This window comes from Varroa jacobsoni, unplaced genomic scaffold (assembly GCF_002532875.2).
Source record: "Varroa jacobsoni isolate VJ856 unplaced genomic scaffold, vjacob_1.0 scaffold_360, whole genome shotgun sequence".
NCBI lineage: Eukaryota > Metazoa > Arthropoda > Arachnida > Mesostigmata > Varroidae > Varroa > Varroa jacobsoni.
In genome coordinates this window covers 66,916-81,830 of record NW_019213262.1, presented here as the reverse complement: position 1 = coordinate 81,830, position 14,915 = coordinate 66,916, and the positions used below count along the sequence as shown (strand labels likewise).

The 14,915-nt window shown below is 43.5% G+C and overlaps 3 protein-coding genes across 3 annotated transcripts in view; 2 read left to right on the top strand and 1 right to left on the bottom strand.

The window, feature by feature from the left end:
* Positions 1-530: 530 nt before the first annotated feature.
* The window catches only part of LOC111259742 (uncharacterized), a 41,271-nt gene continuing 26,886 nt past the window's right edge, over positions 531-14,915 (top strand). The window contains exons 1-2 of the mRNA XM_022831953.2: positions 531-746; positions 3,552-4,016. Of these exons, the coding sequence (XP_022687688.2) occupies positions 531-746; positions 3,552-4,016 (681 nt within the window). The remainder of the gene's footprint in view (positions 747-3,551; positions 4,017-14,915) is intronic.
* On the bottom strand, positions 2,663-13,385 carry LOC111259738 (uncharacterized). Its single transcript, XM_022831947.2, has 4 exons — positions 13,126-13,385; positions 10,764-10,817; positions 9,625-9,699; positions 2,663-4,439 (listed from the first exon to the last, which is right to left on the bottom strand). The coding sequence occupies exons 1-4, from the start codon at positions 13,240-13,242 to the stop codon at positions 3,306-3,308; spliced, it is 1,380 nt and encodes a 459-aa protein (XP_022687682.1). The 5' UTR covers positions 13,243-13,385; the 3' UTR covers positions 2,663-3,305.
* The window catches only part of LOC111259741 (uncharacterized), a 32,106-nt gene continuing 21,638 nt past the window's right edge, over positions 4,448-14,915 (top strand). The window contains exon 1 of the mRNA XM_022831952.2: positions 4,448-7,873. The gene's annotated coding sequence lies outside the window, so the exon portion shown is untranslated. The remainder of the gene's footprint in view (positions 7,874-14,915) is intronic.

The following is a 14,915-nucleotide window of genomic DNA, read 5'->3' as shown; positions in this document are numbered from 1 at the left end:
TACGTGTATCGCCTAAATCGGGCTGGACGTGTTATATTACAATGTGATATTTGTTTATCTTGAAGCAGTAACGATCAATAGGATAGTTTTTACCACACTTGGCTATTCGTTTTTGCCAGTCTGCTCGAGCCTTCGACATATATAAAGAAGTGTGCTTCCAAGCCAAGTCGGTTGCTGAAAAGCGGCAATTGCCGTAATCCGTCCATTCTTCACATTCATCTTACCTTCGTTATTGAACTTAAGGTGCTATTATACGTAGGGAAAAAACAAAAAATAATGGCTGGTCGCTCCATCGTTCCCATGATAATTGTAGCGCGATGGGTGTAGATTGGACAAAGTCGAACCAGTTATCGTTATCCCGGTATTCCTTTGCAAAGGTGCCGGTAGAAGTAAAAGCAAGAATTACCCAACGCCGATAATGATTTTCCTTCAGTGCAGTCCTACAAAAAAATGACGACCAGATAGAAAAAATGTTGATGCTAGAGAGAGAGAGAGAAAGAGAGAGCGAAGAGAGGGGGAGAGAGGGAGAGATGCCGGGCGGCGCCCCCATACGGAACGTCATTATCGTGCACGTCGATCTCTCTTCATTGTACGTATTCACGACTCACGATGACTTCGAACTCTCTATTCATGGCCTTGTCGCCGCAGTGATCGTTGCTGTCGGCAATGGCGAACAGATATCGAATGCCTTGGCCATCAACAGGTTGCTGGGAGGTTACAGGCAAACGCGCCTTCGCTACAGGAAGGTTTGTAGTACTTCGAGCGTTTGACAGGCAAAAAGACTACTTCAGGGTTACTGTGAGCGCTTCATGCAACTGAACTGCCCCGCCGACGGATCGGATCTGACACCCTTAAAATGCTAAATGCGACAGAATCGATTTGATAGAGAGGCCTTTGAAATTTGCCGGTACCAGCAGGGGTGGACTAATATACTAATAATGGAAGGAATATTTTATTGATATTAGTTGCTGAAGAGATCAGATTGTGCTAAACCATAGACAGAACTCAATTTTATTGACCGAATGATGGGTAATTGATCGAGATGTCTGAAAGTAATTCTAAAAAAGTGCCAACAATGTTCATTGACGTAAGTTACCCATATGTGATCGCTGTCACAATCCAAACACTACGAATAAAAACTGAAGAATGGCAGAACGTGTTAGATGAAAGTTAAGTACAAGATAATATTATATGACTTGAAAAATGTATTTATAGCACTGAGAAACAGAATGTAGTCTTGTAAATGCGCTACTGTTTATTACTTGTCAAAATCATATGAGCATATTAAGGGTACCTATACATAAGACTGTAATGAAATATATCTCATACAAAAAAAGATTTAGAAAGCAGTTTAGCCAAATACGTCATCAACAACAGATACGTTAATGCGATAACAGCCATTTTAATCGTAACGATAAGGGTATAATGCCACAAGGTAACGTTAATGCCGTATTGTCAGTAGTGTGTTGTGGCGCGAAAATTCAAACCAAGCCAGAGATTTTATACAGTCGTACAAAACCCTGTTAGTGATTGTCGCATGAAAACATGAAAAGTTTGGAATAATAATGTTTTTTTTTTCTATAGTTCTGATAACATCTGGAGAGATGAAAGCCATCAAAAACGTGAATGTTTTAACTCTAACAAGTAAACGACTGGTGTATTTTAAAGACATCTCACAGTTTAAAATTAAAAAAAAATAGGGTACATTAAAAAAAAAAATAGGGTAACCTTGCGACCTGTCGCAAGAACAATTAGTAGCACAACATGATGAATTACCTTCTATTTGATTATCGTTCTACATGTTATGTAGTATCTTTGTAACAATCTGTATAACCGCAATGCATCTATATTGATTTAGATACATTGACTTGATACCGTAACGTCGTTCGATACCACCTATATTTACAATATGAAAAAACAGCGTGTTTCGGTCCTTCATGTGTTAACTTAACGCCCGCCTGTCTGTTTACAATAGCTTAAAAAAAAGTATGTTGAGAAGATAAAGCAGATTTACAGTGCATTTCTGGTTATTTGACTAGCGTTTCTGCTCTTAGTTAGTGATCAACTGCATAGAGAAAAATGAATTGACACATTTAAATGCATTGAATTTTGATACTGATGCTTTGCACAAGCCTGTTCGTTTTTGTTGTGTTTCCCCTTACGATTGTTTTCGTTAATTTAAACTAAAATTTTAATAGTAATATTTTTTTCACTTTTTAGTAAAAAAAAATTAATTAGTGTTTCTACAGTAAACTACGACAGAATGTTTCGTATATAACTTATAATCTAATTGCCATAAAGTTGGCCGACATCTTATGTATTGCGGAAAACACTCCGAGTCGTTTTCCAGCTACTGAAGCTGTTCCAGTCAAGTAAGTCAGAACTTTGACCAGAACTGATTGGGCCCTATATATTTCTATTAGTTATTTCTATTATTAACTATATGTATTGGTTAGTCTGGTTAACGACAATATCACTATCGAAACGAAATAGCTTTTGTCTCGGCATAAGCGGATGAGATAGTTTAAAGTAGAAAGATATATTTCGCGTTAAGTCTAACCGTGATAACTTAGGTTTTTTTCAACCAAAAAAGATCTTCAAAGTTGTTAAAGATTATAGAAGGCACGAACACTGCATTACAGTATAAATTACACGACTGACATTTGCTGTAGTTCGCTTTTATTATCTAAAAATACATTATTTTGTCCCATACTGTATATACACACAATATATTAGTTATATAACATCCATCCTTTTTGTCCACGCATCTATGATTAGGTTTAATAATCTACCAGATGAACATCATACAACAATAATTTTTAACCGAATTCCTAATTATTTATAAGCTTTAAGCAAGCGTATCTAAACAAACACAAAAAATTAGCAAAATACACTCCTTTACATCATAGGCAATATCACATTATGTCTTCACATATATGGTATAGATATATACACACGAAAGTCTTTATACATAATTATTTACAGTATTTATAAGTATATTACAGTTTTTCTCATGCAAGACTTTTTTTTTATTACGATTTTTACGATCTAATACGATTTTATCGGTGCAAAGGTGCAAAAATCGGTTGCCCTCACCTCGAAGCGAGAACAGAAAATGAGACCGTACGCTCCGCTCACAATTGTCTAGGCGTTGAGATCAATGGGAGATTTCAAACGACGAGTGCAATTAATCGAAATCCTAAAACACAGGTCAGCGCACCTCGCTTATCCACGTCGACAAATCAGATCTGTACGGGAGAACAGTTGTGCGCAGCTTTTGCCCATCGTTAAAAACACGCTGATTTTTATATGTCACATAACCTACTGTCCGAAAAATGAGCGTTTCCATAGGATTCGTCTTCTATAAGACGGTCGTGTTTCTCAGCGGAACTATTACAGGAACCGTGCGTGATCAAATTGCTGATTGACGACAGCTGCTTTTTTACCGAGCTGCGTTTAAACGAAGTCGGCCTTTTAGTGCTTTCGAAGGCTGAGTTAACTGAGCGGAGCTGGCCTACTTCTAGGCTGGCGTTTCGGTCCTGGTGGCACAGTTTAATGAACACAAGGGCCACGGCAATAATAAAAGCGATCGCAGCCACTCCAACAGCCAGACCTGCCAGATACTCGACGGGAATACAACCAGGGCAGCTCTCAAAGAAAGGATGTGTTCCAGATACGTCAGTGGCCGTATCGACGTAGAGAGACCTACTCTGTGCAACAGCGCGGTGCGAACTAGAAGCAAAGGCACGAACACTTATTTGGTAGATGCTGTTTGGCCAAAGTGTGATGGTGACTATATTGCCGTGGGTGTAAAGATGGCCGGTGATGTCGATCGTGTCGTTAGAATGCTTCCATTCAACTTCGTACTTAATGTCGGCTTTGTTGGAAACATGTGGCCATGTGATAATGGCATCGATCCCGCCTGGATTCGCAGTCGAGTAGCGCAGGACGTTGAGGATAGGCACCCATTGCTGGTAGTAGTCCACGTAGTCAGCGGAGTCGTCATCATTTACGCGGTGAGCTTTTTCATCGCGGCTTGCCTCGTCGCGGAACATGTCTTCTACTTTATCGATGTCCATGTTTATATCGAACTCAGCACACGACTTTTCAATCCGTGCAATTTTTCCATTAGAATCGTATGCGGTCAGACGGAGCCATGAAGAGGGTTTGAGGAGTCCGCGACGCACGGTGGCATTATGATAGACAGTCTGTTCTAGTTGCTGCCAGGTAGCGGCCACTTGATCTTGCATCATGAGCACATAGACCAGGGGGTCGACCTGATCATTGCCTTCAGGCCTAGACCACTCAAAGTGAATCGTGTCATCTTCCGGTCGGTAGCTGTACTTGAGTGGTTGCGTGAAGTGGGTATCTGTTCTGGTAGCCTCAATAATATCTGAGTGTGAGTGGTAGAAGTTACATGCCTCCTGACAGCCCGGGAACTGAAGGGAGCAAGTAAAAGACAATGTTATTAGTAATAGTACGAATGCTGATTGCAATGATGGCCTTTTACATCGGCTAACTGTACGTCACTTCGTCTAATTTTTCTTGGAGTGAATCGATTTAAACCGAAACAATCGGAATAGTTTGCGCTCTTCAAGCTGTTTTCGAATCTTCGAAATCGTTTAACGTTATCCCTCCCTGTGCAGTCGTTGTTCTGAGAAGGCACGACTGTTTTCGTGTGGATGGGGTTGCGAAGAAAAGCCACAACGTTATGGTTTCGTAAAAACGGTAGACTTAGACGGATAAAACTTGTAAAACAAATATACATAACGAGAGATGGTGTGTCTGTTGCGCCTCCTCCTGATGCTAAGCCAGTATCAGGAGAGGGCGCCAGGCTGCCGTCACGAGGGGCCTCTCAGCGGGAATTTTGAATGCAGGCGATGCAACCCCCAACCTCAGTTGACCGCGATAAATAGAAAAATTCCAAACAGTGAACAACCTCACGATTGGCAGCGGCAGCTGCACCATTATCGGATTATTGTATAGCACGAGACTAACATGACAGTTGTCTGCGTTTGGGGTCACGGAATAACAGTGACGACAGGCGTTGCCGAAGCCACGTCGGCCGATTTAGCCCTACCCATCCCTCCACTACTCCGAACAGAATCCCTAATAACAGAACAAGATCTGTCATCAAACAACAAGCAGCAGTGAAATCATCATCATCAAGCAGCAACAACAACAACGACAAAAGCAGTGGCAGCGCTAACAAAGCTAGGACGAGCCACAACGCATACAAGGATAGTAATTTTAGCACCAACCATAAATACCGCGACGACAAAAGGACGCGGTGGGATGGCAGGAAAGTAGCGATGATAATCGTGGCCAAGATACTACGCTCGTTATCCATAACAGGGAGGTCAGACTTGTTTATGAGCAACGTAGAGTGCGGTGCTGCTATGTGCGTAAGGACACCAAGAGAACAGCCGTGTCGTAGGCTGAGACCGAGCGGAGTAGGGGCCGTTAACAGCTCATCAACGGACCATGAGCGTCATCAACGGGTGCTTCAAACCAGAATCGGCTGAAGGCTACGCAAGGGCTATTTACGCCCTGAGGGAAACTTCGAAGGCAGGAAGGCTTCAAATACCAATTATCATGAAGACAGGGTGCACGGCTGAGAGAGCAACGCCGACGTTTCTATTTTTCAACAGTATGTACAAATGTAGGCTACAATGCAATCGGCATCTTTAACTGCTTCGAAACAGTAAACAGTGATTACGTTTAACTCCTTTCATGTTATAAAAGAGCCAGTAAAAAAGCTGGCAGAAAGGCGAATCAATCAGTTAGACTGCTGCCAAAGGAGACAACCGTTGCGATAAGAAGTTGTAGAAAGTAGAGACGATGCCAAACGTCATTTGAAGAGACGTAATAGCTCTTCAAGATAAAAGGTACATTTATATCTTCAGCACTGTAGAACTTCACCAGCTCCACGGCAAAGTCGCTCTAAAACTGCTTGTTGAATTCGTACAGTATCGAATATTGGCTAAATACTTGAAGTATCAAAGGCTGGGCTTCATAGACAGACACACCGGCAACGCAAAGACATAGTTATAATTTGTCTCAACGATCGTATTGACATGCGTTGCGAGGTCGAGATAAGGGCCTTCTTGACACACTGCTCGTTATATAGCTAGATAATCGATAGCGAGTGATAATGAAATGAAAACTAATAGTTATGGACAACATAAAGGCCCTTACATGGAGGGATTTTTCAGGGCTTTTTCTAGGCTAAGCAGGTGAATAAATAGGCGAACAAACAGATAGGACGAAAGCAAGAAAGAAAATTAAAGATCAGGCATCGTAGAAATCACGATACTTCAAATGTTTACCATCGGAGTGAATAGTTTTGTAGTTCAACGCAGACAGCACGTTTTGACGTTACTGAATAACCGCTGGCCATTGAGCGACTGCGATTGTGGACACCGTCGCAGCGGGCAGTCACGGAATTTTCTGTTTCGTATTCATCCTCAAACAAAGTGCTGTGCATCGCCTGGGAAACTGAAAAATCCAAACCGCTAAACGGAAGCCTATTCCCTATCTATCGAACGCGAAGAACATGTCTTGACCTTCTGTGTTCTTCATCTCCTCGTCGGGTCTCGTGAGCTCTCACATGCTGAACACGCCCCAGTCAGCAAAGTCTATTTTTTTAAAACAAATACTTTGTTCTTTGTACTGATGGCATTTTCGCGATGCGCGTAACGCGATATACACTCACGAGTATAAAGTAAAACAGAAAGACACCCAACGTGAAGTTCGCAGCGAACAACGGACACCGAATATACCCGATGAAGGACAACAGCAACAACAACAATACGACAGCAAGCAAACGCCTAAAATAAAGGACGCAAAGCCCGAAAAAACAGTGAGTTCGCTTATATTGTTGTCTAGTCACCGTTGGACAATGCCGCGGAGGTGCTCAAGCGCCCAAAGCACGAAGGACGATTGAGAGCTCTTCAGACAGGTGAAACAGTCAGTTATCGAGACGAGGAGATAGTGCAGACGCCATTGCCTTCTCGAGCCAAATATCCACTGCTAATACGATTCCCAGAGGCAACAATGCTTAGCTCATGTAGACAAAACGGGACATCGTGTGTCTCCGCGAAAGCCAGAGGAAAGAGATTACGGGACAATTATCACATCGCTTTTGATCAGGTAATGTCGAAACGCGAAGAGCAAGACAAGAAAAGGAAGAAATGGAGTCAACGATGATGTTTCTACAGGTAAACGAGATCCAATGTAATGTTTAGATTTGCTTCTTGTGCCTATCCCTGTTGATCCTGTACGCATCATGTTTCAGCTTTCGTAGATCTACTTTTTGTAACCTACTGTTGTTCTGCGGCTAGGTGAAACTATGGGGTAGCAGCCTTATTACGAGTCAAAGGAAGGCTTCACTGCAAGTCTCGCTTGCTCGTTCCGGGCTCGTATCACTATTGCTCGTGATGTAGTTGAGTTCGCCAAAATCTACCTGCCCCCCGATTCACAGCCATGCGTATCAAGCTTCTCTGTTACATCAACAGAACGAAAGAAGGAAAAACACACCCTGGACGACTCGAGAAACAGATGTCTGGGGCGTCCAGTCGATCGCGTCGCTGCACTACCGTTGGCAGCGTCAATCGCAGCGGCGGAAAAACAAACTAGCAGAAGCAGCCGACATCTACCAAAATGTTGGTCGTTCCGTTCATGCGATCTCTTTGCACCCATTCACATACCCGTCTGCAGCCAACTGTCTGCACCTTTACGTGAGCATCGAATTAAGGGGCCGGTACGCGACTGAATTGTATTGTGCTTTCGTCGACAAAATTGCGATTGAGCCTGAAACCAATTTAGCACGCGAGTTCAGCGGCTGGGGCACGTCCCAACTACACAACAAAAGGTAACAACAGCTAATGCCTAGAGCTGAACGTCAAACAAACAAGCGATATTATTAAGTATTGATCGTATCGGCAATGATTACGGTGTAGCAAATTGTCCTTTGCATTAAGTTTGCGCTTGAATGATTTCTCCGTCCGTATAGAGATCAGGAGACAATCATTACCTATTGCCAGTGTGCGCAGATCAATAAGGGATCACTGACAAGCTAACGTTCCAACGAAGACGTTTTCGGCCGAAGATGTCCCTATCGAAAAACTTCTTTCGGTCTGATAAACACACGATCACTTGTATACGCAGATAGATTTAAGTAAGCCTATTCGTAATAAGTCGGTTACCAGCGCGAGCTAAAAAGCTCCGTCTGTAGCGAAACGTAGTGACTGGTTAAACGGTTACTTTTTAGCCGTCTACTCGTTAGCTCACACAGCCAATTACAAACAAAAATACCCATCGTCATAATGGGTCAGGTTTGTAAAGGGTCTATTCGCTTACTTGGAGAACTTAAGCAACTTCTTTAGCAGTCCCACACTCAGCGTAGCTTTTATCATATTTTGTCAATGTCGATCGTTCTAATACGGTTAATGAAACTGAACTGGGTAAACACGCAAGAGATAAATACTACTGTCGTTTGCGGATGCAGCCGTTGCAGACAGCTCACCGAGGGCGACGATGCCGGCGATCATTGCACTTCCTTTGGTCGTCGACAATGGTGATATTTTGTGCTACGAACCATCCTCACCGGACGTTACTAACAAGTTCAACCACCTTTCTCAACGCTTCATCCTTCCCCGTTGATTGGGGGCGGAGATCTCTAGCAAATACTAGAAGTAACAATAGTTGAGGCAGTAGCCGTATAGCAACGACAGTCGCTCGGAAGGAAACGTTTGCGCGGAGAACTCTCTAGGAACTAGCAGGCGGAAAGAAGCAGAAAAAAGAAAGCTTAACGAAGGAGAACAATCACAGGGGCTTTATGGGGTACTTATAACGGTCGTGCTGGTGACGACTTGCTCGCGTGTGTCCACATCTGCATCAGCGCAAATCCCATCATGCCGGCCGCAGTGTGACAAAGCGGATGGAACTTTTTGTGTCAATAAATGGCCTATACCAGACGTATAATGCGAACGGATAATATCGCTTCTTCATAACACTTGTTGTTGTTGTTGTTATCGTAGTGGGCTTCGGCTGACTCAAAGCCAGTCAGTCAGTCAGTCGCCTAATCACAGAACAGAGTAGTTGCTGCTTCAGAGTCGACCATTATCGTCGTATCACCGGTTCGTCGCTGCCGCTCCCGCCGAACGGCCCGTCAAGGAACGGACAGCAACAAAACGATGGAGGCTTAAGCGAATAGCGTTAGCAACAAGTCCAACTACGATAACTATAACAGAGGAGTCGAAGCTGTTATTTAGGCGAAATAGAAGAAGGCTTGAAAAGACCGCGCAGCGACAGCAACAGCAACGGCAATAACACAACGGAGGGAAAAATGATGACGGATGAGACGATGGGCGATGAGTACCTCGTAATAGTCGGGCAACCAATAGAACACGACTTAAACATGGATTCAGATTCGTATAGGATGATAACTAAAAGGAGAAAACGCAGCGGAGTAGAGCAGGAAGGGCCTAGAAATGTCGACTTGTTGCAACTGCCATACCTAACGTACCACGTATTGTGAACGTGAAGTTAGCTTTAGAAAGCGCTAGCTACATCCATCTTAGAACAGCCGCTGGGCGACACTGGTTCGAAGAGTATACTTACGCAAAGGCGTCTTTGTTCACACATCGATCCCCAGACCTTGAAGTTTTTGTAGAAAAGGTTGCACGTGTCCCAACACTGAAATGAATGAAATGGCCAAACCACGTTAGATACGAACACTGCGTTGAGGCTTCGCTTCGTAGAGACGCCAAAACTAGCGCTATTAGAAGCATAGTTTTGTCATTGTGATAATGTTCGTTCCGATTTGGTCGAGTGTGAAATTCTTACTCGCTAGGTCGTCTGGGAACGTGTCTCTCAACAATTCGGGCCGAGCGACCCGGTTTAGATATATAGCCCGATCATAGCCATAATAGTAGATGCACAATAACGAGCCAACTGTCGCACTGGGATGAGCCAGAGTGTCTTTATCCGGGCCTGATTTTGGTTTAGACATCGGACGGAGTCAACCAGGCGTATTATTGGTGCAAGCTGCATTGTAGGACGCCATTTGGCGCGACAATCTAGCAAGCATTTAGGGCGACCGTGCATCGTGAGTGTTGCATTGTGCCGAGCGTCGAAACGCCCGTCGGCGTTGCGAGCAGCTGAGCCAACGAAGAGGTAACGCGATCCAGCTAAGAGATCGCTCTGCCTGCTGCTACCTTAATCGTTTTTGATAGGTAAGAAAGATTGCATACTCGGAACGTTCATTCTGTATGTATAAATGCCTACATATATATTTTCGATGCGAAAGTCGCCAACGGAACACTACTCTGATTAGCTGAGTACAAATCTATCTTCCTCAGAATGATCAAAAAACAGGCTGCCGCGGATGGCCGTGGCCGAATTTCGATACGTTCTAGCTCATTGCACTTCGTCCACAGCGATATGGGCAGCTTGTGTTATTCTTTTCAAAGGAAGACAGTGCCGCGACACGTCTCTACGGCTAAAAGCTTTTGCTTGCTATCCTATAGGTGCATGTGTACGATATATTGGCAGAATTGCTATTCAAGCGTAGATCAGAGCTGAGAAGAAAATAATGCACAAATTTCACACTTGACCGAATATAAAATGAAAAGGCGATAATACGAATATCTATGCCGTGTTGAAACGTTGACGCCGTGGGGATTTCGAAATTTGATCGTAAGTCTTTGTGGGCTGCAAGTGTGAAGATGTAGGTCTAGGGAAAAAGTATGCTCTCTTACCATGAGGCAGTCGTTGATATTGAAGCAAGTCTCCTTCGATCCGTCCAGGTGAAACTGGAAGAGAGAGAAGATAACAAAAATATATTAGCTTTTCTATCTCCTCAGGCTAAGTATTCGCTGGTTCTGCATGAGAGATCTTTTTTTCGTTGTCCGGCATCAGATGACGCCCCACTTTCTAGCGGTCCGATGATCCGTCCACGTTGGTTGGAAACACCGTCTAAATCCAGATCACATTTACATGGGCGCAGATTTCGATGGGCCGCACATCATCCTCCTTAGACGTGAATCGATGTGTATGTTATTAGAACTTACGTTGTTCGGAATAGGGAGGTCTTTGCTGGCCGAAAAATTAAGCAGCTTACAATCAGAAGCCATAAAAGAACGCTACTTTTTATACAGGCGATGGGATTCGAGGGTGGGCGACGTATCTCAGTCTTGGTCACCAGCTCGGTAGTTTTCCGGAAAACAATGAACGCGTACTCAAATTTCCACTAATTGGTTGACGAGACACATTATGCGACAAACCGTTCTACGAAATGAAGAAAATCAAATGCAAGAGCTCGAGAGGTAACCGAACTAAACAAGGGGTACATTCATTTACTCATGCGAAAGCGAAGACTCTGCTTATTCAATAACGGCTGCAAACATTTACTCAGTTGTCAAAACCCGGACGAGAGATGAATCTTAGGAGGAAAAAATGAGCTGAATGCAAATTGTCACAGTCGGACGACAGCGGACGATCTGAAATTTACAATGAAGACTGAAGTCGAAACTTCGTTCCTGACCCGACTTCGTTTGTAGCGGCGAGCACGGAGCCACGGCCAGCGGACGTTGCGCGAGTTCGTCAAAGCTGAAGCAGGTAGCGTATAATATAACGATAAGATCTAGTCTTTTGCCTGCGGGCACGATAGCAGTCGATGTTCAAGTGCGAACCCAAAAGTCGATCAGATAGCAGACAGCCAGATGGTGACCGCTAACTGGCTGAGCCGTGTTCTCGCTAACTTCTGTTTCCCGTATCTGCGGCTGCTGTTGTTATTGCGTCTACTTCAGTTGCTTCTTTAGTCGGTTTGTCGCTTGGCGCGGAAACAGCGCAGTTTGCTTTCTCCGACAAGCTAACAACAGCCATTTTACCTGGCGACCTTAAAAGTGAAAAGTAACAATAGAGCACTCCCATAAGCAGCGCTGACATAATAACAGCATCAAAATAATGGACTGTTTGCTGTTTACATTTGCTTAACGATACGGGCTAACTTAGCCCACTATCGGGAGCGACAACAAGACAGCCCGAAATAGAACGAGATAGAATGATTAAGTGCTACATTGGCCTGGCAATTCGCGCCGACGACTAGCATCCCCCTGCCGGAATGGTAATACATAACATGAATAGCAGTTGAAGTTAGGTAGGGGACGAAAGCAGCGACAAGCGTCCTCTCCTTTCCTCGGGAACAAATCGGAAGTGTCGGTACTTGGATAGGCAGCGGGTAAACAGACGGACACAATAAATGGATAACAATCACCGATCGAATGTGAACCGGACTAGTGGAGTAGCCGTAGACATGATTGTTGAGAACGGTCAGGGCTTACGTAATTTTTGCCGCTTGACAGAAAAAGAACTGGCAAAGAAAAGAAAAAATAGATATTTGCTGTCGTTCGCATATGGTTATTATTATCGTTTTCGTGTTCGTCATCGAAACAGCGGAACCCGTCGCCAGTGGTTATTCTCGCAGAAGGAAACGAATTGGAGATTTTCGTAGAAACGCAGCGACTCAGACAGTGAATTTAGGTAAGGCGGTAGGTAATCTTGAGCCGAACAAATTTTACCCAATCGTCTATTGTACCTCCTCTAGCACCGCCACAAGGTGGTAAAAAAGAACAACGTACAATGTAGACGTTCGTTAAAATTGGCAGAGCGTTTTTGGATCAATGAACATGGCCAAAGGTACGCGGCTGCATGAGGCTAAAAAAACTCAACGAGACCACCGGTGGAGACGCGAACAGATATGCGACAGCAGTAATCCATCGGATGATTATAATGACGAATGAGCCACTCGAACGTAAGGGGAAACTGCTAACAGAGAGCGCGACGCGTGACGCAACAAAAATAAAGAACGGCCACCAGTAGCTAAAGTTTATGAACATCGATATATTTGTTATATACACGTCTAAGATGCCACCACAGCGGCAGGATAAAACAGCCTATAGGCAAGGACCTCTCGGTTTGCGACAAACAAGCCAGTGAACATCTTGCAAAGTAATCAGCGTTCGGATAGCTGAAAGCGACTATTAAATACTACAAATCTTTTTCCTAATATGTACAATTAGAAGGTCTGATAATACTAAGAAGACGTTGCTGCGATAATACCTTATTGAGACATTGTGCTCGGCATCTAGCTGTCATTACGTGGGTCTTATCCTCAAACATGTCCTGAGCTACCGTAAGGCTTGTCAAAATTGCTCCACATAACACAAAACGTAGCATTGTTCTGCAATAGCTACTTCACTTTATGATCAATCAAGTCTACCAGTAGGTAATAGTAGGTATAGAAGTAAATAATTCCGAACACGGCCTAGTATGCACACACAAAAATTCAGTCGTAACAAACTGTGAAGGAACCCTCGGCGTCATCGGCTTTAAGAAAGGCGGGAAATTCGAAGAGAGGGCTGGCGGGTGAGGGTCAGCACGGCTGGGTGAGGAGGCACCGCATCAGAAGGAGGACGAGATGATCAATACTGAATAGCTCATCTACGGTTCACGTGTCGTTTGAATGAAGAGGAAATTAAATAGAAATTGAAGGGAGATAGTATCTGAGTGCCGATGCACAGCCACTGCTATAGATATGATTTTTAAAGGTGTATCTCTTTATCAATTCCGGGACGAGACACCGTTGATACATGAATCTAATGAAGTATTAGATCTAATTTTTATAGAATACATCCTGAGCTCTTGTCCTGAACCAGGCTTATAAATGAATCATATTTTAATAACTGCAAGACCTAGTTCGACTACATCATTAAACAGAGGATCTGGTATGAAGACAGGTTAGGGATGTCGAATGCAACTACGGATGCTGAAAAGGGCTATAAAATTATAAGAAGCCCTTTAGTCTGTCTTTTAGTAGGGGCACTCTACAACAAAGCATATATTTCAAGTAGAAACAATCGTGAAATACTTAACTAACTATAATTCCGAGATCAATTTAGGAGACATTATGCACGCTGTCAACAGGTGCTTCGTTCAATTCGGGCGGAATCGGACATTTCAGCTCTGATTTTGGGAACTGATCTTTAGGGCTTTTTCAATGTCAACGAATTTCATATGCCAATGATCGCAAAAGATGCTCTGTATGTGCAAGATCTGCGGTATATAGTAGGTACGAAAGGACTTGCTACTGGAGTTCTTGAAGGGGCTCCTACAAGGCTTGCCATGTGCGCCTGGATTCGTCGTGGAGAAGGATAACTTTCTTTTGTTGATCGGGCTTTTTCTGTTGAATTGGCCCATTCAATCAATTAAGCATTTTCTACCCTTTAGGACCCTTTCAGTCTCTCCAAATGCAAACCGCAGTTTTTTTGGGATTAGAAATCTGGCTGAACTTTAAATTTAGACGTCTTTCTCGGAGTCAACCACTCCTTTGTTTGCTTTATATCGATGTCGAAATCCCACTTCTGGTCATCGGCGACGATTTTCTGTAGAAACCTGTGGCTGCATGTTGCTCGGTGTCGGGCGAGATGTTGAGAAGCTATGAGAACTCATGTTTCTTTGCGTTGCTGTCTCGGTTCATGGGATAACCAACTTTCTGGTCTTCAAGTAAATCCCATTGATTTATATATCATAAATCGAAGATCTTTTTTTAGAAGTGCCTTTAGACTGTCCCTATCGAACTCAGGTGGCTGACCCGGGGCGGAGGGCATCCCATAGTTCCAAGATACCAATATTAAACTCTGCAGACCATATTCGCGGAGTCCTCTGAGGCTTGGAGTTGGCACAGATATCTGATGTTTTTTTAGCAGCAATTCTATTTTGGCTAAGGGCGGAATTAAAGTATGATTTTTTCGTCCGGAACCTCCATCGTTGGAACTTAGGCTCAAACTAGAATTCTACTGATAGCGTAATGAAATTTCAACGAAATTCTTCGGTAGAGAAAAGATTTATAT